Source organism: Nicotiana sylvestris, chromosome 8, assembly GCF_000393655.2.
Source record: "Nicotiana sylvestris chromosome 8, ASM39365v2, whole genome shotgun sequence".
In the NCBI taxonomy this organism is placed as follows: Eukaryota; Viridiplantae; Streptophyta; class Magnoliopsida; order Solanales; family Solanaceae; genus Nicotiana; species Nicotiana sylvestris.
Window position 1 is genome coordinate 182265117 of NC_091064.1, and position 22582 is coordinate 182287698.

Consider the following 22582-nt stretch of genomic DNA (forward strand, 5'->3'; position numbering starts at 1 on the left):
TATCTAAGTGGGACCAGGCAAAACAATCATAATTAGCTTTAAGAAAATCAATAAGTTTTTTTTCTGAGCTCGGGGGTTAACCCCATGCCCAAGTATACCTTTCTGTCCGGTAGATACTCGATCAGTATGACCTGTTCCAATTCCTCGATCGTTGACTTGGAGGCATCAGTATCATCAGGTACTACGAAGGACTTCGAGACTCCGAAATCATCTTCCTTGTTCGTTGAGTGTTCCTCCTGTTCTCTGGGCCGATCGGGATTGGTAATTGTTATTTGGTGCCTTTTTCTTCGACCAGTCCCCCACTTTTTAATGTTGTGATTGTGGACACTGGGATCACTTCCTCAACCGCGAACATCTTCTTCGCGGCTGGTTGTTCCTTTTGAGCCAGGATTTTACTTACTAGTAATTGTTTTCATAATAATTGTTACAACTGATTTTCTTATGCCTAAAACTGAATGAGCCTAACTTAAATATATTGGTTCTTCGATATTATAATTGACAACGTTATATTAAACATATGATTTTTTGAAAAACAGACTAGAAACCGACGAAAATCTAAAAAAGAATAATAGACCAGATAAAAAAAAAAAATTAAAACAGCCTGTCCCCTGTTTCTTATCTTCATTACTATAGGCTACCACTGAACTGAAGGGAGGGACTTCCAAAAAATGGTTGCTCAATCTTCTTCAAAAATGGCTGACGAAAAGCAAAATTGCGTGGTATCAAACTGTATAATTTCACTACCCTTCTCAACTCCACCATTTGTTCAACCTCCATTCCTCAAACAACTCCCCAAATCAAATCTTCAGCTGTTAAACATGGCACAAGAAGCTTCATCAAATGCCTTTCTTCATTTTCACAACTCCATAGTCTCCACCGCTGCGAAATGTCTTAAATTACTGCATTCTGTTGTTTCCCCTCATCATCCCCTTTTCAGCAAATTCCTATCTTTCTCTTCCCATTTCCAAGATTTCTGCCAGGTACACTCTCTCTCTCTCTCGTTTCAATTTCAGTTTATATGACACTAAAATGTTCAATATTTTCAAGAATTGAAAATCATTTATCTTGTTAAAAGAAAATTCAAAATTTTAACTTTGTTGTGATGATTTCTCTTCCAATTAAGTAACTTTTAATCAAATACTTTAATGTTTTTCAATACGACTAATGTAATACAAACAATTAACATTTGATCTCCATATGTCGAACGTTATATAAGATGGAATAGAAGGGGCATATATGGGTGTGTGTGTGTGTGTGTGTAGAAAGATGATATTTGAGATTTTGCTTCGTATTTTATGTTGCAATGTGGCTACAGTAGAAATAAGTGTGCTATTAAACTTAGATATTTGTTGAATTAGGGTAGAATCAATTTAAGCAATGATGAATTTTGTTAAAGCCTCATACTTTATGCTCTAAATCTGAAGCTGGACAAATGTAGAAATTGGTAAGTTTGTTTCACTAGGTTTTGTTTAGTAGAATACCAACATCAGTTTACCATAAGTGTACTTGAACACTTATAGAGCAACTTATCTGCTGTGACCAAGAAAGTTAAATTTGTTAGTAAGACGCCATAAATCTAGACTTTACACCTGAGGCCTTGAGTTAGCTTTGTAAAATAGTTAACAGTTTCCTCTCAAAGTCAAGATGGATGTATATCGGACGGCTTGATTCTGAATTAAGTTGCTGATATCTTTATTAAAGGTAGTTAGATACTTGAAATTGTGATACTTACTATAAAGCAAATCCAAGTGCTTGTCGCAAAAGATGATATCTGTTAAGATGTATAGAGGTGTTGTTCCTCAAGGGATTGTAAGGAATTACTTGTATAGAACGGTTAATATTCTCTCTAATTGTGAATGTTAGTACATCTCTTCACAAAAACTTCAGTTTGGCTATAGGAACTGAGAAGGAAATTTTGTGAAATGTGGATTCTCGCAGTGGTTTTGTTGGACATCTTCCTGCATTTCTCTATTGAATTCTTCTCAAAGTGAAAAAAGGTAATAATGACTAGAGCAGACTCTGTATGTTTCCAACTGTAAGAACTAAAAAAGCTTCAGACTATTGGGACAATATGCAACCACCTGTTTATAGTGTAAGTTGATTGCTTCTATGAGAATTGGTTAGCAGTTGGAGAGAACTTCTCGGAGAACTAAATTTGAGACTTGAAAAGAAAACAATGAAGGTTATCAGATTGATTATGTTGCTATGTGTCGTTTTGGTTGACTGGCAATATGTTGTGCTTTGATTTCGAAATGACTTCAAGATATGCTTTTGACTGGCCCTGTAATGAGTGGACAGGCTATTGGGTTGATATATTAATTGTTAACTAGGTAAAAAAATTGAAATTTTTTAGTTTACAAACTTCTATGCTGCCATTAAAAGCTCTAGAGAATGTATATTATAAGAAAAGGTGCACCTTTGGAATCTGATCCAGTTTCAACATGTGCCCTGCAGATATATTCTATTCTCATACTCGAATCAAGCTTCTGTTTGGTTACCTTAGTGTCAGCTATCATATTTTTTTCATTATGATCTAGTAAACGTTTATAATAAGATATGTTTCTTCTTTGTATGGTTCTATGTTCTTGTTTATAAGAAGCCTTGTGTCAAGTTCAGATCTTATGTTCTCCCTTATGTCTCTCTCTTGGAACCTCTCATTTGATTCCACCTTTCTCTGTCTCTGTGGTCCTGAGCCAATGCCTCCACCTTTAAATATCCTTTCTCAACCATTTAGCTTTCGCGCTTTCACAAAGTTCATCTATCTTGTCTGATACGGCACACTGCAATACGAGAAGATGGAATGGAATGTGATAGATGGTAGAGGGCTGCCCAAGATAAGGGATTAGTTGGTTAGGTCTGTTCGGTTCGGAACCAGCTGGTAATATACCTACTTACCTTGCTTGTAGACTTGCTGCAGAGCTAACTGATGTTGGTTTAGCACAGGCCTCTTATTATCTCAATATGTTAGTGTCCTTTTTCAAGTATAAGCATTCTCATGTAAACCTTCACCCTCAGCATCAGTCTACGTTCTTTAACTTAGATCCCATAAAGAAACACCCCTTAAAATTTTTTTGCGTTTCAACCTCCTAATTATAATGTGGACCAAAGGTGGTTAGCTTTGAGTATTGCTTCAAATGTCAGCATTTTGCCCTTGTACCAAGTACCAACATAATTAGTTGTTTTGGTGTTAGCAATGAAGATTCCCAAGCAACAGGTGATCAACCCTAGGCTAGCTAGTTTCATTTATGACTTATCACGTAACCAACACTGTATTTTTACTGTCCCTTAACATAATAATTAACAATTTGTTCTTTTGATTTATTTGACAAATGATAAGTTTCTTGGGTTGTTTCGTTGCCTTTTATCTCTATAGAAGTCAGAGTATCCTCAATTGAATTTACTTGCAGGTACACAGCAGGAGTTACCAGAACTTGGGTAATCTGTCCCATCACAGTTTCGCGGCTGTCTTGCCTGGTGACTCAGTTGCAGGAATTGTCGTTGCAAATGGAATTATAAATTTCTTGAACATCTACAACTCGTTGCTGGTTGCCAGGCTTGTTTTAACCTGGTTCCCAAATGCTCCTCCTGCCATTGTCAGTCCCCTCAGGTATGCTTTAAAGTTTAAAATATTTGTGATTCAAATGACCTGCTATATATTCAAATGAAAGAATTGGCAATATCGCATACTGCCATATATGCAAACGAAAGAATTGATAAATTTTTAAACAGTGATTCAAAACTTAGTCCTCAAGGCTCAAGTGTCCAAAACGCATCATCCTTATCTTAATTCAAAAACAGATATGGAAAGGGGAAAAGAAAAAACACTAATAACTAAATTTCTATTAGTTGCCAGTAGCTCGAATGCGTTTATCCTCATTTTCATTTCACAAATGTTTTTTCTGTTATCTTATTTTACTTTTAAGACAGTATCAGTGTGTTTGGTCTTCTTGTGGCTTTGCGTTGAATTAATGAATCAGATTGTGTGATTAAGACTGACAGTGCTATATATATAATCCACTAGGACTTTATTCTAGTAGTAACAGTAATCCACTGGAATACCTGGGTAGATAATGTGTACTTCTTGCCCAGAAAAATTGGCAAGAATGTGAACTAATACAAGCAAATCAACTGCATCAGCTGAGCTTCATTGTCCTGCTTCTTCTTTTGTTATAACATTATGGGTCACCATCATTGAAAGTAGTCAGAAAAGCTCAGCTGTTATTCTTTTCAAGTGTTCTTTTTAAAATTTGAGCATTCATATAGGTGCTAAACTGTGGTTATTGTAGTTTTCTGAAGGAAAATATTTTGTTTGAAAATCCAATGATCCAGGATTTGATTACTTTTTTTTTATTCATATATTATTTGAATTAAAACCACTTAGAGAACCTGATGTCTGTCAGCTAAGTATTCCAGAGTCATATTACTTAAATATATTTGTGGCCTAATTGCGTGTGAAGTGCATACATCGCTAAAAATGCCGTATTCCTTTTCAGCACTCTATGTGACCCATACTTGAATATATTCCGCGGGATTATTCCACCACTTGGAGGGACCCTGGATCTTTCGCCAATATTGGCATTTCTCGTTTTGAATGCCTTCACCAGCACTGCATCTGCACTTCCTGCTGAACTTCCATCGACAACTAGGAGAGCATCATCAGATACTCCACCTCATGCACCAGTTTTTAATCTTACAACATCACAAAAGAAATGGATGAGGAGACTTGTTGGAAACAAGTCAAAGACTGCTGATGGTGAAAGTTAAAGTTGGTTTCTGCTCATCATTAATGTATTCAGCAAATACTCGAGTAATAAGCATTCCCTGTAGACACTAGACTTTGACATTAAATATGTAAATCCACTGTTGTACTATAAAATTCAATTTATTTTTTCCTTTGAATCATATAGCTTTTCATCACTCTATGGTAAAAATGTCTGTTCAGTAGCTTCAACATCTAAAAAAGAGGAGACACAAAAGATCTTTGTTCTTGATACAAGTCCACAACATATTACTGAATACTCAATGATAGACATTCTATTTTCTCTTCCTTTTGAAACTAGATTATATTATGTCATTATCACGTGAAAATATGTTAGACGGAGGTGCAATATACGAACGTTTGCTTGCTCCGGTCAACCTAGTAGACGGAGGTGCAATATAACTTCCATAGAAGGTAGCTAATATTCTGAAGGCTACAACACCATATTATTAGGCAAATACTGTAGGTTCCAGCATCATCCCAGCTCCTTTTGGTTATAACTTGTCTACTGAATGCACTGGGAATCTGGGTGCAGCCTACATAAGCTAACCAAAATAGTTTCATAAAGTGCAACTACAATAACTTTCCACTAATGCGCACCTAAGGGTGTGGCCTAACAACTTATGAAGTGCCTGAAAACTCTGCGAGGTCGGGATTCAAATCTCAACAAAAATAGAAAATGCTAGGCAATTTCTTCTCATCTGCCTAAGTCTTGGTCGGCATGCAGAGTTATCCGGTTCCCATGGAGGTAGGACATAGGATGTGTGGAATAGTCAAGGTGCTCGCAAGTGGGCCTTTGCACTGACCATTATAAAAGAAAATTTTCACTAATATTTTGTAGAAATAGAGAGCACTGCGAGAGTCTGATAGATTCCAGGTTTATGCGGCCAGAATCAGATGCCAAATTCACAAACACCACTTGCATACATATCTAATTCGTTTTCCCCCTTTCCAATGCCTTTGTTCATATCCATACACTTCACAACATTGATCAACAGAACCCGAAAGGAGCTGCCTTTATTACCTTATCTTCCAAAAGAATATGAACTTTTTCACTTTCTGGAAATATCCTCAATAAAGGGTTACTCTTCCTCCCCCCCCCCCCCCCATGTTTTTTTCTTAAACATATTAAAGGTTTAATGCAAAGATAGTGAGGGATGCGAATTCAAATCTATAAAGTCCCCCAATCCTTTGGCTAGATCACTAGAAAAAGAAGATTCTTACCAAACGGAAGAAAAGAGACTTTGAAGATTCTGGAAATTAAGACAATTTAATAACCAATACCCCTATCAAAAGCCTAGGTTGAGGAAGCATTGGTGACTAGAAAAACTATTTTTTAATGGAGCAGGAATCTTTAAGCAGGAGAGCCAGATTTCCTACATATGAAAGGAGGTTCTTGGCCGTAGGCATTGGACTTCTGGCTATCATCTCTCCTCTATACATTGACAGTAGAAAAAACACTACTGAACCCCACCTTGAAGAACAAACCATCAACTTCCTTCCCTATCTTCCACTTCTTTTCTTGATCACTGTTATCATGAGCATAAGTATTTCTCACCAATTGGCTCGGTTCTCATCGTATGATCACAGGCTTCTGGCCATAGGTCTTACACTTGTTGCCATAGTCTCACCTTTGTACGTCGACAGGAGAAAGGTAGTCGATCCAGAGCTTGAAGAGCAATCACTTAGCATCTCTTCTTACTTGCCATTGCTAATGTTGTTTCTCATCATTGCCATAGCTATGTCATGCTACTTGGACGGGAGCTTTACCAGGTTCGATCCTTACTGGATTCATAGGGTTGGTGGTTCTTCCACTGGGATTCTCATTCTTCTACTTGTTCTTGCATTTGTTTTGAAGTTTAAAGCTCTGTAGCATGAATAACAGAGGGTCTAAAGATATGTACCTTATATCCTTATGTTCAAGTGTTGTTCATGTGTGGTTTGAAAAGGGAGGAAAAAGAAAAGAAGAGTTTGGATTCAAGCATTAGAACACTGAAGTGAATACCAACTCAAAGACTTGATTTCACCATTGCCGTTCTTTACTGCAAGGAGATGAACAATCCTGAATTTGATGGTTGCAACATCCATTAGATCATTCAAGATTTCATAACCTGATTCGATAGTTTTTCAAGCACATAATACATTCAAAAGTGAGCACCAAGTAGATCATGATGACATGAAAGAATGACCATCCATTAATTATCAATAAGGAGATTGTTGTTACAGTAATCAACTCGGTGTATTCTATGTTCAGAAAGAAGCTAAAATGTTGAGAACAAGAGAGATGCTGCTATAAAAGCATATTTTGGCAACCATTTACATTTGTAGCTATCATGTATGACCTGTAAAGTAAAATCTATCTCAAAAATAAGGAAGAAGAGGCTGTTCCAAAGAAAAGATTAAAAAAGGCAATTTCTTTTTGTTCCAACGGGTGCTATTCTGTGAATGAGGAATCTCTAGACGTCAGTGGTGGTGAATACTTCAACAGAACTTCCACGCCATCAAAGTTACTAATCTTATCTAATATCGGATTCACACTCAATCCAATGATCTGCACTACTGTGTTTGAGTGGCCATTGATGAACACATCTGTTATCTGCAAGAAAAAGCAAAATTTTGCAAAGTACTGAACACTCTGATTCTTAATATCTCATTCCAGTTTTACACTCAGCAAAACTTCAGAAAAAAGAGTCAAATATGACAATCACATTAAATCAGATAAGATGAGATGACAATAAAAATGAAGAACACACAAGAGGGAACTGGATGAGGTAAGAAACAATGCATGACAAGTTTTATTCATAGAACTACCACCTCTTTTTTAATCTGTTCTTTATCCCTTTCACTTGTGTAAGGTATATCAGATGTATCATGATTGCAAAAAGGGGCAACTGGCCAAAATTGATAAGATGCTAACTGGCTTCTACAAAAACGTTGATTAAGACATTACGATTGTGGTCATGGAAGTCTAGATCACCGAGTATCCAACTACTTCTCTCTAAAAAGATTAGCTCAAAAAACATTTGGCACTTAAGCGGCAAAAAACAATAAGACCTCATGAAGGTAGCAACTCCAAAGAACTAGATAAAATCCCAATGTTATTAAAATTAGTCTAAATCCCAATATCATACTAGTGAAACAATTGCCACCATGATAAATGAGCGAGAAGCTGATACATGAAACTGATACTGCGCCTAGTTGTTTGAGTAATAATGACACAAGGATCAAACGTATCTCCGTGTCACTTTGTCAACCACATTATTTACAAGTGTTCGCTGTTACAGTTTATAAGGTCACAAAAAAGTAGAAAGGAAAAATGAGGCATTATATGAACCCGAGTAATTATTTTGAGATGTAGCTACTCATGGCTCCTAATCTCATGCAGCATAAGCTGGAGTTAAAACTCTACAAAGGAATCCTAACAAAATCGCATAAAGACTGAGATTTTACGAATCAACTAGTTGGAACAGAAACCCAGGCAGAAAGAGCAAATCAATTTATGAACTCAGAGAAGGTTGTGCCACCAATTGAATCCCTGAACCATTTCTTGTTATATTGTTATAGCAGTACAGTAGTGTATATTGCATGGATATGAGCCAACAAAATGATAATGTGTATGAAATAGGTAAACACTTAAAAATACCACAAATATTGAGTTGCACAGGTATACCTGTGTGCAGCCAAAGAGTTTGAGCAGCTTGAGCGACAAGCAGCTGTCTACAATCAGTCCTAGCTCTTCGTCAGTTATTCTACGACACCATGATAGGTCCAAATGCAGTAGCTTTCTTGAAATTTTGGCTAGTGAGAATGCAGTGTTGGTGCTAACCTGTCAAAGATCTCCACCAGTCACTAACAAAGCAAATAGTACCAAAAAGAAACCAGCACTTTTTTTTTAGGCCAAAAGGCAATCAATGTCTTTTCCTGCTCTTTTACCAATTCCTAAAAGGAACTGCTCTCTCTCTCTACCTCTCTAGAGAGATAATGATGCTATGATTATCTTATTCATTTATTATTTCATTAAGAGTCCAGGCTAACCTAACACAACCATATTGTAAGAGAAGACCACAGATGGGCAAAATGCTTGACCTCTAAGTTGCGCGGACTCTTCGATTTTGGTGCCGTCCCCGTCCCGATATGAGACGGGGACGGGAGCGGGATACGTTCCGGATTAGATCAACTGACTTCAGACACTTTGACCGGAGTCCATCGACAAATTTGGGAGATAAATTGAGATTTTGATTTCTCAAATAAAAGAAAACACATTCAAGAGAATGAAAGAATAATATCCATCTTGAAGAATGAAAGAGTGAATTCTATAATATTCATGTAAGTTTTTCATAGAATATCTCTCAAAATTTACAATATTTTTATAGCTCTATTTTTTATTAGCCGAATCTCCGCACCCATATCCATATCCGGATCCGCACCCCCGAATCTTAAAATTTAGATTTTGCCGAATCCGATACTCGGATCCGTCCCCGTATCGGATACCCGCGCCCGAGTCCGAGCAACTTAGCTTGATCTATTAACAACCTCAATAAAAATATGCTACAGATCATGTCCTAGTTATAAGTTATAACTAAAAGTAGAGGGCAACTGCAACTCAAAGCAAATTATGAGCGAGATTATCATCGGACTCTTAAATTCAGGCCAATGGCTAAATTTTAGGTACAAAGTCAGGAATTACTAGAATCTGCTCCGTAGCTCAACAACTGATAAGAAACTAGGAATAACACTGCGCTTAATAAGCATATTTGAGAGCAGAATAGATACTCCTGCATGATTATGTATACCTTAGAGCAATTATTCAGCGAAAGATCTTCCAAACACACTCCAGAAGCTTCCAGAAATGCAGCAATACCTTCATCACTAACATGCAAAGTGTATATTAGACTGAAACTTGCATAACAAAGAAAATCACAAAATGAAGCTGCCAACAGAATTTAGATCATCCGTACAAGCGGTGTTATTAAAGACGAAAAGCGCAAAAAAGCTCTAAGGTCCGTTGGGGCTTTAAGCGCAAATAAAGCGTAGGCTTCAATGAAAAAAGGCGCAACGGCAGAAAAAGTAAAAATATGCATGTAGTCCAAGACTAATAATTATGATCATGAACAACAAATATATGGACAAAGAAATTGAAAAAAAATTCACGATAAAATGAAATATCAATTGTTTAAGGTCGCCTTTTTCAAGATTACACTCATAGGCAAGGAAAAGTATGCCTTAAAGTTTTGATGCGACACTAAAGCGCCCACAAAGCGACGCGAAGGGCTCAACGTGTTTTGAGCCTCGCTTCCGTGCTTAAACGCGCTTTAAGCGCGCCTTTGACAACACTACGTACAAGAACTGCCACAATGCACCAAAATTACATTAAATGCTCTCATATGTCGGAAACAAACAGTACAGCTTCTGCTGGTACTTCAAGAAAATATAGCCAGCAACTCTTCAAGTAATCCATTGGATCAAATATCAGATATAACATTATCATGATGACACAATATATCACTTAGAATAGTCATCATAATACTAACTTTTTAAGATATACAGTCATGTGTCATGGAGTCAATTCACCGGGTATAACCATGATAACGGAGTGAATTACTAGTTCACTCATAGTTGATGTTACTGCAAAAGGGGGAGCAAATAAACCACAAAGTGCCATATAGAATACAAAATGGGAACAGATAAACCTTATATTGATGACTGAGGAATCCGCCTGGGGCAAATATTTAGGACCAACCGCAGCCCCCAAAACTCGCAGATAATGGGCCGCCCATCTACCCTTCTCCACTTACAATCACTCAACTTTTGCCGCTTGAAGTAAGCTCTTCACACTTATCTATTAAGTGGTAATTAATAAGGACACATAATATGGTCAACTTAATAACTAAGTCCAGGGACCTTTCACTTGGACCTCTGTCATACAATCATTCTCTTGGCCACTGAAAAAAGCTATGTGTCTCTCACTTTTCACCATTACATTGATCACAAGAAAGTCCAAAAGGAATTCATCAAAGTTAAACATAGGATAATAATGAGTTGTGCTCAACCTTAATTGCTTAACAGCAACCCCAACTTCCCAAAGGAGTGTCAGAACAAAGAACTAACTAGGTTAATTTCAATAGCAATGACAGCATGTAACACTGGCAAGGATTCCAGATGTCCGAAGGAGCATGTGTAAAATACCCCCCAAGATAGCACTACCTCTGTGCTGAAACCAATCTCTTTCTTCTCAGCAGTCAGCTCTCTATCTGAGTTTCACTACTTTAAAGGCTTAAGAGGTTTCTGACAATCATGATGCAAGTCAAACGCGCTGGGTAGACATGTTCAATATATCATGTCGACTACTTGTCTGCAGGACAATCTATGTATGTCCCACACAACACATGACTGCAGCAAGTCAAAGTATGGTAAATTTCAGGACACTGATTTCTTCTTGGTTTCCTTCCTTTAAGGTAAATTCCAATTTCTCTGAAGAGCTTTTAAAGATGCTTCTGATATCGAAAAAAGAAAGAAAAAACAACAACAACAACAACAACAACAACAACCCAGTATAATCCCACTTAGTGGGGTCTGGGGAGGGTAGTGTGTACGCAGACCTTACCCCTACCCTAGGGTAGAGAGACTGTTTCCAAATAGACCCCCGGCATCCTTCCCTCCAAGAACTTCCCACCTTGCTCTTGGGGAGACTCGAACTCACAACCTCTCGGTTGGAAGTGGGGGTTGTTTACCATCAGAGCAACCCCTCTTGTAAAGTGGGGGTTGCTCTTGGAAAGAAAAAACAACATGATCCACAAATATGTATTAAAGAAGTAAATTGATGGCCACAATACCAAAATACTATTTCTTGTTTTGTTCTAAGCTTATCTGATATAGAAGTAACATCTAAAAGTTGCTACTCATATTTATTTTTATTACTTTTAGGAGTGTGGGGACAGAGAGAACTTGATTTGTGGTGACTGAGTAAAATGCTGCTGACAAAAGCTTAGTGAAAGAGCCATCACTATTTCATCAAATATAGCAGCATAATTGAACTTTCAAGAAGCAAACTAGATATCAGGACCAAACCTGAAACTATTACGGCAAAGTTTGAGTCTTCGAATTGATCGACAACCATTTGCAAGAAATTGTAGTCCCACATCTGTCAATTTCTTCAAGTTTGAAATGTTTAATGAATGCAAATTAGCACATGTATCTCCAATGAACTTCAGAGATTGATCTGTCAGATTCCTGCATCCAGAATAAATGAGGTCAAAAGACTAAATTAAAATCCAAATCCTATGAGCCTTTAAACATTTAAATATTAACCAACTGTGCCATTGTAAATCAAGATGTGGAAGTAATATGTACTTACTGGCAGTCAGCAAAATCAAGCTCTTTGAAATTTTGAGCACGTGCTGTAAGTAACTCACTTACAAACTGATCACATACGCTATGATTTCCAGCTACTGACAACACTTCCAAGTGCTCCAACTTCTCCAGTGCACGTAATATAAGCATCGTATCTATGCTCTCACAGTCATCTATATAGAGCTCCTTGAGCATTGATCCCAACGAGTTGGCTGCAATATCAATACTAGTGTGGGTCAAAAGGGAGCACTGACCCAAATCAATGGATTGTAGAGAAGGTGCTGATGTGACAAGTATTTCCATCGCTTTATCAGACATCCGACAGGCACCCCTCAGCGACAAGATGGCTAAATTAGGCAAACTATTCGAAGCCGGAGCTATGGTTTTACCCAACACAAGATCAAGTGTAGGTTGTCCACATAGATCTAGTTGAAGCACCTGCTTCCAGGCCATATAGGTATAAATTATATCAGCTTCCAGAATCATCAAAGTTAGTAATAGCAGTAGTAGTAATGACGATAAAAGCAACAATTTTGTATATAATATCATCTCCCAGAGACTAGGTAGAAAGAAGAAAGTAGAAAAAAGAAATATGCAGACTGATAAAACAACATAAGTGAAAATAAAGGCTCGCTTGGAAATGCATGAGTTCACACTTCAAAATTTTTCAGTAAGCATGAGGATGTCAACTTGAAAAGTAAACTTCTACCAAAATCATATATATCAGCAGTGAGAAAAAAAAAACCTAAATCCTGGGCTACATGTGTTTATATATATACATCATTGCTTTTGGGTTACAGTGAGCTACATCACACATGCTTTTCTCGATTTATCTCCTTTTAAGAATAATGAGAAATAATGTACTCTCTCTACATCAAAAAGAAAAAATAATGGAGCTTAACAAGGTCATTATATGGAAAAACTGCTCGGCCAACTCTTTTAGTGTCCACACTCCACCGGAAAAGAGTCTTCATAAAGGTTCAACTAACCACTTCACCAACTAAGCTAACTTCTTCATTGAAATTTACTGCAGCCCTCCATGTTGCAATAAGAAGTAGGCATTACTGGGCGAAGATAGTATAAAACTTGACTGAGACAGTAGCCCTAGTCAACTCTTTAACACTCACAGGAGGAAGGCACAAAAGAGTTGCTTCAATTATTAATCAAACATAAAGGACTAGGGCCAGCCCCTCTGGACCTCAATACAGTTGCTAATGAAGAGGATGAGGAAAACATGCAGGACTACCCAATGAACAAAGGTATTATTACTTATGCACCAAACGGGCACCCTATACAGATAAGACAAAAATAACCTATTGTAAACACGTTTGCTAAAGATCTGAAGCCCTCTTTCCTCTGCCATCCCTACACGTCAGCACAAACAGAAGGATTTTTACAAATTCGTACAATAACAAAATATTTAGAAAACAGGCGTACATACCATCTAAAACAAAAGTATATACCAACTAGGGAACTCAGTTTAAAGCAGAAGTAAAAGCTCAGCAGCTATTAATCATGCAAATGACACCAAACGCCTCCTCCTCTAAATGAGTTCATACACCCATGATGAATTGTCAGCCAACTCTCTCAATTCAAATAGAATTTTTTTTGTGAATCTATAAAATTATAAAGTTTTTGAGATTTACAAGTGTAGGAAACATTAAAAACAAAAGTACATACCAACCCGAAAACACAATAAAAAGCAAAGCAAGAGCTCGGCAGATATTTATCATCAGATGGCACTATTCTGTTGTTCTACTTGCATGCTCTGTTAGACCTTTACCGACCTCTGAGTCTAATAGTGGAAGAAAAGTTTGTATGTCAACTGAAAAGCAACTCTTAACACTAAGAATTATCTACTGTATCTTGTCCCCTGTGGTTGGAAACTTATGCCATTCAGGGAGTAGAAAGAATGAATGTGTTGCTAAATATCCTTGCATCCTTGACTGTTGCTTTAAGTTTGTCCTAGCCTTGTTGGTGGATAAGAAGCCTCACAAAGGTTGTAAATGCATGTAACAATAGGATTACTCCAATTATCCAACTGTATAATACTACAAATCACACTCTAACTCTACCTTCTAGTACCCTAATCATAATTTGGCAGAAATATTTCAGAGAATAACATATGCCATATTGACAGAGAACAAATAAACTAATATTTAAAATGAACAAGTATAGATTACCATCAAGTTTCTTCTATCAAAGTCTCCAAATGATTTACAAAAATCCTCTTCTGTTAACCACGAAGAGTCCTCTATACAAATTTGCGTTGGTGATCCTTGAACAAGAAGGTCCAACATATGAGAATTCATTTTCCTGGAATGGCAGAGCAATTCAGTTAATCTTCGTCTCAAGATATCAGGGACACCTTTGAGCGAAACTATTGCTTCAGAATTTTCTGCAAGGGCTTTCAAGGAAAGATCTATCAGTGAAGGAATCACACGAGGATAACTTTTATTCTCAGGATGTCGAGATGCTTCCCATCTAACCAATTTCTCATCCTTTCGTCGAGGTATACGCCCCATAATATTCTTCAGTGCAGTAGAAAAGGGATTGGGGGTGTTCCCCAGATCTTTAACAGTTCCCAAAATTGGTAATTTCTTTTCCTGACTAGAAGACCCTTCACGCGGAGCATCATAGCGTGCAAAGCGATGAGCTTTTTTCCTTAATGCAATTGCATCTCTTTCTGCACGTTCAGCCATCAACCTTCTTCTAATGTCAAAATTTTCAAGAGGTAACATGTCAACATTTTGTCTAGGCTGGACGGATCCTAACTGTAGCACTGCTGGAGCAGCCTGCTCCTCCTCCAGCTTCCTGTGTTGCAAGTCCAACTCCATTGGCGAGGTTGCAAGTGACAACCAAGGCTTTTCAGCCTTAGCCTTCCCCTTTTCTTCTCTGGTGTATCTCCTCTCACCACCCAATGAACTACTTCCACCAATATCCTGGTCCTTGTCCATCACTCCAAACTCAATTTTGAAATTTCCAGCAGCATCATTAGGCGTTATTTCCTCAATTTGCTTCGCATTTCCCTTGTCTCTTCCCTTATTAACTATTTCCTCCGCATGATCACTCTCATCAGACCTGATCTCATTTAATTCAACAGTGCTCTGAGTATACTCTTGCAGACCAACTAAAGTACTCCCATCACCCGCTTCCCAAACTGGAATATTAAGATCAAATCCCAATTCATTTCCCCCAATACCATTCCCTAGGTTCCCATTTAACGCTTGAATACCATTGTGAGACTCTTCAACTAAACCGAAAAGTCCACTTTCTTGGCACCCAACAGTGAATTCTCCAGCATCCACTGCCCCATTCTTACCTATATGCCCAATACTTCCATCAAATTTCCCGCAAACCGCGCTTTCGGTTTTACCCTCTAGAGGCTCTAAAGTAAAATTCTCATCAATGTCTTTGAGAGAACCAAAAATTTCATCAACTTCTTCAACACGCCTAACTTTTTTAACCACTGGGCTCCCTTCCACACCACCACTAACCCTCTTCATCCCTATCCCATCACTCAAATTCAAGCCCTCCCCATTTCTTTGATTCCCACTCAATGGCTCCATCCCAACCCCATAACTCAAATTCATACCCTCTCCCCCATTTCTTTGATTCCCACCCAATGCCTCCATCACAAACCAACACAGAAAATCAAAAATCCAAAAACCCCAAAACCCAAAAGTTCAATCAAACCCAAAACCCCAGAAATTCAAGGGTTTTGATCAGATAAAAGTACAGAGAACAAATTATCAACAAAAATTCAACTATAAAATTGCCAATTCAAACTCACACAAAAAGAATCAAGAAACAAGAGAGAATCAAGAAAATCATACAAAAAGGATGATTATTGTGTTTATTATGGAGAAATGGGGGTATTTATATTAATATAATGGTGAGAAGTAAGTAGTTGAAGTGTGAACAATAGCAAACGCACTTAAGTAATATATTCTGTAGAATCCTATTAACAATTGTCATTTGAGGAAGATTACTGTATTGAGTTGCAGATAATTATTGAAAGTTTTATACATATCGATAAAACCAAGAAATTTACAAAGCATTTTCCTCACAAAGGAAAAAAAGTCGTCTTCCATTGTTAGACCAGGGCGCGTTGATAAAGCTCTTTCCGCCTTTACTATATATACGTTTTTGTTGTACGCTTGTACTATTTTTTTTTACAAAAATACGCAAATTACTCCGTACTATTAGCAGTGGATTAATTAATTTTTTTTCCCCGGGGATTAATTGATATGAAACGTGTTCAAATTTGAAATTATTTTCGAGAAAGATTGATTGAGATTTTATTAATCCAATATAAAAGTGACTATAGTAATTTGAGGAAAAAAGAACCATACTTGTGAACACTAATTTTTGGAGTATGTAACTATATATTTATAGTGTATGGAGATAATATTTGGAGTATGTAACCACGTATACATACTGCGTCTAGTGATTCTCATTTTACTGTATATCTAATTAAAGAACAAAATTGAAAGTGGCCAACGCAAGATAAGAGAGTCAAGAATAACGAATTAGTTGGTGCAACCAGATCAAAAAATTCAAAATTATAAATATTTTAAATCTATAAGTATATTACACTAGATTCACTTTTTGTGTTATGTGTAACTGTAATATGTATTGCGCTTGAAGATAATATCAGGAAAAAAATATCTACGCATACCACATTTATCAGTTTAGTAAATTTGACTGTAGAAGGAATATTAAGCACAATCTAATATGAGGATTTTATATGTATTAAATAAATTAAGTTTAGAAAATACTGGCAGATAAATATAATTTTTATTAATTTAAATACTTATTATAGTATGATTTAAAGTATTTAAGTACAAATTTGAATGCATTAGCTTTTTCATTTTTGTATACTTTTATTTATCATCACGTGCAAATTACGTGTTAATCTCACGCAATATTATTTTCATAACAGTTGATTAAGAATGTTAGGAGTCCTATAAAAGTAAGGGAATTAGAGCAATTTGAGGGGAAAAAAATTAGACTAGTATACTAATTTTCGGAGCATGTAACTACATATGTAGTGTATGAAAACAATATCACGATCGAGTAATCACGTATATACACTACATCTAGAGATTTTCATTGTGCCCTTATGTCTAGCTAAAGGAAAAATAAAAGTGATTGAAGCCAGATCAGAGAGTCAAAAATTACTAATTAGTTAGTGAAGCCATATCAGAGAGTAAAAAGTAATTGGTTAGTTGGTGAAGTTGAAAGTCACTAATCACAAATAATTCAAAATTTTAAGCATACTGCACTAGTTTCACTTTCAGCGTCATGTAGGTTAACAATACCGATTGTTCACATAATGAAAAATAAATTTGCGCCCATGCATTTATCAGTTTAGTAAATATAAATACAAAAAGAACATTAGACACAATCTAATGTCAATATCTTATTTTTATTAAACGATTGAAATTTAGAGAAAAACTAATAAGTTATCACGTTTTTTATAAAATTGATTTGAATCCTTAATATGAAATTTAAAGTGTTTTAATCTAACTTTGAAAATGCATTAAATTTTCTATTCCTATACTTTATTTCATGTTTCGTGCAAATTAAATGTTAATTAATCATGATTAAAAAGTAAAAGTGGGTAGCTATCGTTTTGAAAGAAAATTCTGTGTTCCGGGGCCTTAAAAATCTCTTTCTGTCTCACCTCGATTTACGTGCACAGTCCGGGCGCGTTTCCGGAAAGCTTTTATGTGAAAACTAAGTAAAATAAGGAAATTGGCTTTTAAAATTGAATAAAGTAGACTTTGGTTAACATTCTTGGTAAACGGACCCGGACCCGTGATCTGACGGTCTCGCACGGTCCGTAGTAAAATTTGGGATTTAGGCATATGCCCGGAATCGAATTCCGAGGTCCCAAACCCGAGAAATAAATCTTTGAAAGAAATTGTTTAAGTGAAATTATAAGAGTTTTTGGAAATAAAAAAAGGTTTGAAATTAATGGTATCTGGCTCGTATTTTGGTTCCGGAGCCCGGTACAAGTCTTATATAATAATTAAGTTGAATCTGTGAAGTTTGGTAAGAATCAGAGTTCGTTTAGTATAAATCGGACATTTATTTGAGAAATTGAAAATTTTGATGTTCTTGAGTGATTTCATGAATTTGAAGTTTAATCCATAGTTGTTGATGTTATTTCGGTGATTTGATCGCACGAGCAAGTCCGTATGATATTTTTAGATTTGCGTGCATGTTTGGTTTGGAGCCCCGAGGGCTCGGGTGAGTTTTGGATAGGCCATAGAGTGAAATTGGACTTAGGAAAACTGCTGTAGTGTTGTTGCGAAGCCTGGCTCGCAAATGCAAGCTCACATTTGCGAAGAAACATCGCAATTGCGATAATGGGCTGGGGCAGGGAACCTTTGCATTTGCGAGGCTTATGTCGCAAATGCGACTTTAGCAGGCACCGCAATTGCGAACAGTTGTTCGCATTTGCGAAGAAAGCAGAGGCATGCCTTCCTTCGCAATTGCAAAGCTTTGGCTGCAATTGCGAGTTCGCATTTGCGAACATGACATCGCAAATGCGATATCTACGCCTATGCAAAATCAAACTTAGACGAAATTTTCTTCATTTTTCAAACTCCCTCAAACCCTAAGCTCTCTTGGGCGATTTTCTAAAGAAAGTTCTTCTCCAAATCAATTGTAAGTCATTTCTAACTCATTTTCTTTAATCTATAACATCTTTTCACATGATTTCAACTCAAAATCAAGGGTTTTCACGGGGGAAATTGGGTGTTTTGGGTAGAACTTAGGATTTTCAAATTTTGGGGATTTGGACCTCGATTTGAGGTCCGATTTCAAAATAAATTATATATTTGGGTTCGTGGGTGAATGGGTAATCGGGTTTTGGTTCGAACCTCGGGTTTTGACCATGTGGGCCTGGGGTCGATTTTTGACTTTTTGGGAAAATCTTTAGAAAATCTATTTCCATGCATTAGAATTGATTTTAGCATTTATTGATATTGTTAAGTAAATTGTGGTCTAGATACAAGCGAATTAGTAGTGAAAACAAGAGGTAAAGTGGTAGTTGAGGCTTGAATTGTGTTCGCGACATTGAGGTAAGTGTTTGGTCTAACCTTAGCTTGAGGAATTAGGAGTTGTGTCTTATTTGCTATGTGTTAATTGTTGAGTACGACGTATAGGTATGACAAAAATAACTATTCCCTAATTTTCCTGACCAGGCCTTCTCCACCACACATTCCTTGAATACAACTCCCATCACTATTAAGTTTAACAGTTTGGAGTGGAGGTTTGTTTCATTTGATAATTTTTGATATCCTCTGTTCTATCACTACTTTACAAGCCATACATATTGTTTGCCAATCTTCTCCTATTCTTGCTCTACCAAATTTGTTGTTTAGTATCTGCACAAGAGTAAACAAAATGTTAGTTTTGGTTTTGTAAAAGGATGGCCTAATATTTTCAATTTTTTTGCTACATCTTAACTTCCTTAACTCCCAACAAATGATAAGAGGAAGTATTCTAGTAATGAGTTTTGCAATGCAATTGCGCGCCTTGAAATTCCACCATTTGAGGAGGAGCATTTTGAGGTTCATGTTGTTATAATATATGCCCAAAGGTCCAGCAAAGAATCACCAAATCTTCTTTGCATGTTCTCCCAAGCAGAAGAGATGATCAATATTCTCATTAGTAGCATTTTGATTATTATTGTTGCAACAGTGGCATATAGGATCAATTTCAATCCCAAATCTAACAATTTTATCCTCTGTAGACAGTTTATCTTAGATAGCTCTCCATGTGAGGAAGGAGATCTTGAATGGAACTTCTTTTTGCCAAACCCCACTAATAAATCTATTTAATTCCAACCTTTGTCTAAAATTCTCCCAGGCAGAGCTCACAGTAAATTGCCCTGTATTGCTTGGCATCCATATGGCTTTGTCCAACCTATTTCTACATAGCTTGATGTTCAGATCCTTGATCTTCCTCTTAGTTTCTTCATCTGGCTGCACTTCAAGTCTGCCCCAGATCTAATTCCCATCAATGAGGACCTCCTTACCTCTGATCTGGTTCTGAGTATTCGAGTCTTGAAGGAACAGGTGGAGAGGACCTAAGTTTGACCAATTGTCGTACAAGAAAGACACCTCTCCTACACCAATGCTCCATATGATGTAACACAATTTGTTCCAAGAGGTCCAATGGTATTTACCACCTGTATCATTCCCTGACTAAAAGAACCTTGCAATATATTTTTCTATGATATCAATGGTACCTTTGGGGGGATTTGTAGCAACAAGAAGATGCACTGATAAGGCCAGTAGAACATATCTTATCAAAATGGCTCTTCCTCCTGTAGATAGGAACTTTGTTTGCCAACATCTAATCTTATTAATAATCTTGTTAACTATATTAGAGTAGTAGCATATTTTCTTCCTTCCAGTTACAAGAGGGCACCCAAGGTATTTAATGGAAAAGTGTTGATGGTTCATACCTGTGATGGTCCTTAGTCTATTGATGGTAGAAACATTAGTATTATCAACTATAACAAAGCAACTTTTTTACTTATTTATGAGCTGGCCCGAGATTTTCTCATAGGCTTCAAGTATTTTTAAGATCATTTCAAGAGGCTTTTTACTACCATTGCAAAAGAGGATAGTATCATCAACAAAAGAAAGGTGATTTATTTTGGGACCATTGACACTCGTATAAAAGCCTTTGTAACCTTGTCTAACATGAAGATTATTCAGCATCTTGGAGAGGAGTTCAACACTGATGATAAAAAGAGATGAAGAGATATGATCGCCTTGTCTCAGACCCCTGTTAGATTTAAAGAAGTCATGCCTTCCTCCATTTACAATAACAGAGTACCAATTATTGGATATGTAGTTGTGAATAAGATGTATCCACCACTCACAGAAGCCAAATTATTTAAAAGCCATGCATAAGAATTCCCAAGAGACCCTGTCGTAAGCCTTAGCCATATCAAGCTCAATAACCACATTTCCACCTCTAGAAGGCTTCTTAATATCATTGATAATTTTCTGGGCCAATAGAATATTTTCAGTAATAGCTCTCCCTTTTATAAAACTTTATTGATTTCTAGATATAAGCTTTGGAAGGATGCTTGGGATTCTGCTATTGAGGATTTTTGAGATGATTTTACTAGAGGTGTTGCAAAGGCTTATATGTCTGAGATCTGAGAATTTTTTAGGGTGATCTATTTTGGGAATCATTACCAAGGAAGTATGTGTGAAAAGCTTAGGAAGTTTAGCACCTTGAAAGAAAGATTCCACTGCCTTATGAAGATCACTGCATATAATATCCCAGGCAGATTGATAAAAATAGCCACTCAGGCCATCAGGCCCTGGGGCACTATCCTTGTCCATATTAAACACAACTTCTTTAATTTCATGAATAGTAGGGATAGATTTAAGCATATTGTTGTCATCATCAGTGATACACCTCTATATATAGTTAATAGCATTGAAATTAGTGGTGTGAGATTCCTGAGTGAACATCCCTTGAAAGTGCCTCACAACTTCTTCTGCAATAACATCATTTCCTTCCAGCCATTGATTTTGGTCATCCATTATCTTAGTAATGGTCAATCTTCTTCTACTTTCCTTTGTAACACTACGAAAATAGGTTGTGTTGGCATCACCTTCTTTAAACCACTTGTCTCTAGCTTTTTGTCTCAGAATACTTTCTTGAATCTTGAAGTATCTTGTGGATTCAGCTCTACATCTAGAGAGAGCACTTCTATTTTCAGGGGAATTATCACTAACACAGTTATCCTCCAGAATTCTTATTTCTATTTCCAAGCTTTTGGGAACCTCATAAATATCTCCAAAAGCCTGTCTGGACCACACACTAAGGGCTTTATACACCTGTTTGATTTTCTGATGGAGTGTATACAAAGGGTTCCCATAAACTTCTTCTTCCTAGGCATCCTTCACTGTCTTGAGGCAGTCTTGGTGTTCAGTCCAAAAATTAAGGAATTTGAAGTATTTGATATGGTTAGTAACCTCATTACTCATTTTGACAAGCAGTGGGGCATGGTAAGAGTAGGCTCTTGACATGTGAGTAACTGAAGTACTTGATATAGTATCAAACCATACACTATTGTAGACAAGTCTATCCAGTCTCTTCTAAATAGTAGTGTGAGGATCTCTGTTATCACACCATGTATATATTGACCTCGTGAAACCTGCATCTTGAAGACTACACTCATTAAGGCACTCTATGAAGTCTAGGATTTCCTCCATTTTGTAGCTTCTACCACCCTTTTTTCTTCACTGAAGGTGATAACATTGAAATCTCCAATGACACCCCAAGCTCCTTGAATGTTGTTGGATGTATTTTTCAGGTCCTGCCATAGCTCTCTTCTACTTTCCTCATTGTATTTAGCATAGACAACTATTAGGAAGATAGCGGAATGGTTGAGATGTTTTGCACTAATCAGGACATGTTGCTCCTTAT

The 22582-nt window shown here is 36.8% G+C and overlaps 3 protein-coding genes across 3 annotated transcripts; 2 read left to right on the forward strand and 1 right to left on the reverse strand.

Moving 5' to 3' along the window:
* The first annotated feature begins 204 nt into the window (after positions 1–204).
* Positions 205–4902, forward strand: LOC104231395 (ylmG homolog protein 2, chloroplastic). Its single transcript, XM_009784384.2, has 3 exons — positions 205–980; positions 3408–3607; positions 4494–4902. Exons 1-3 carry the CDS (start codon positions 669–671, stop codon positions 4762–4764), a joined length of 783 nt encoding a protein of 260 aa, XP_009782686.1. The 5' UTR covers positions 205–668; the 3' UTR covers positions 4765–4902.
* Positions 4903–5953: 1051 nt separating this feature from the next.
* Positions 5954–6734, forward strand: LOC104231396 (uncharacterized). The gene has a single exon (XM_009784386.2). It carries the CDS (start codon positions 6099–6101, stop codon positions 6630–6632), a length of 534 nt encoding a protein of 177 aa, XP_009782688.1. The 5' UTR covers positions 5954–6098; the 3' UTR covers positions 6633–6734.
* A 197-nt stretch (positions 6735–6931) lies between these two features.
* LOC104231397 (uncharacterized) lies at positions 6932–16229 on the reverse strand. The gene is made up of 6 exons (XM_009784387.2): positions 14293–16229; positions 12114–12547; positions 11828–11989; positions 9553–9628; positions 8430–8585; positions 6932–7355 (listed from the first exon to the last, which is right to left on the reverse strand). Exons 1-6 carry the CDS (start codon positions 15742–15744, stop codon positions 7194–7196), a joined length of 2442 nt encoding a protein of 813 aa, XP_009782689.1. The 5' UTR covers positions 15745–16229; the 3' UTR covers positions 6932–7193.
* Between the last annotated feature and the right edge of the window lie 6353 nt (positions 16230–22582).

Coding starts and splice junctions, on each gene's coding strand:
- LOC104231395 (XM_009784384.2), top strand. CDS start 669: ATGGTTGCTCAATCTTCTTCAAAAATGGCTGACGAAAAGCAAAATTGC. Junction 981..3,407: donor ATTTCCAAGATTTCTGCCAG/GTACACTCTCTC, acceptor ATTTACTTGCAG/GTACACAGCAGGAGTTACCA. Junction 3,608..4,493: donor GCCATTGTCAGTCCCCTCAG/GTATGCTTTAAA, acceptor ATTCCTTTTCAG/CACTCTATGTGACCCATACT.
- LOC104231397 (XM_009784387.2), bottom strand. CDS start 15,744: ATGGAGGCATTGGGTGGGAATCAAAGAAATGGGGGAGAGGGTATGAAT. Junction 8,586..9,552: donor CGCTGAATAATTGCTCTAAG/GTATACATAATC, acceptor GATCTTTGACAG/GTTAGCACCAACACTGCATT. Junction 7,356..8,429: donor AACTCTTTGGCTGCACACAG/GTATACCTGTGC, acceptor TTTTTCTTGCAG/ATAACAGATGTGTTCATCAA.
- LOC104231396 (XM_009784386.2), top strand. CDS start 6,099: ATGGAGCAGGAATCTTTAAGCAGGAGAGCCAGATTTCCTACATATGAA.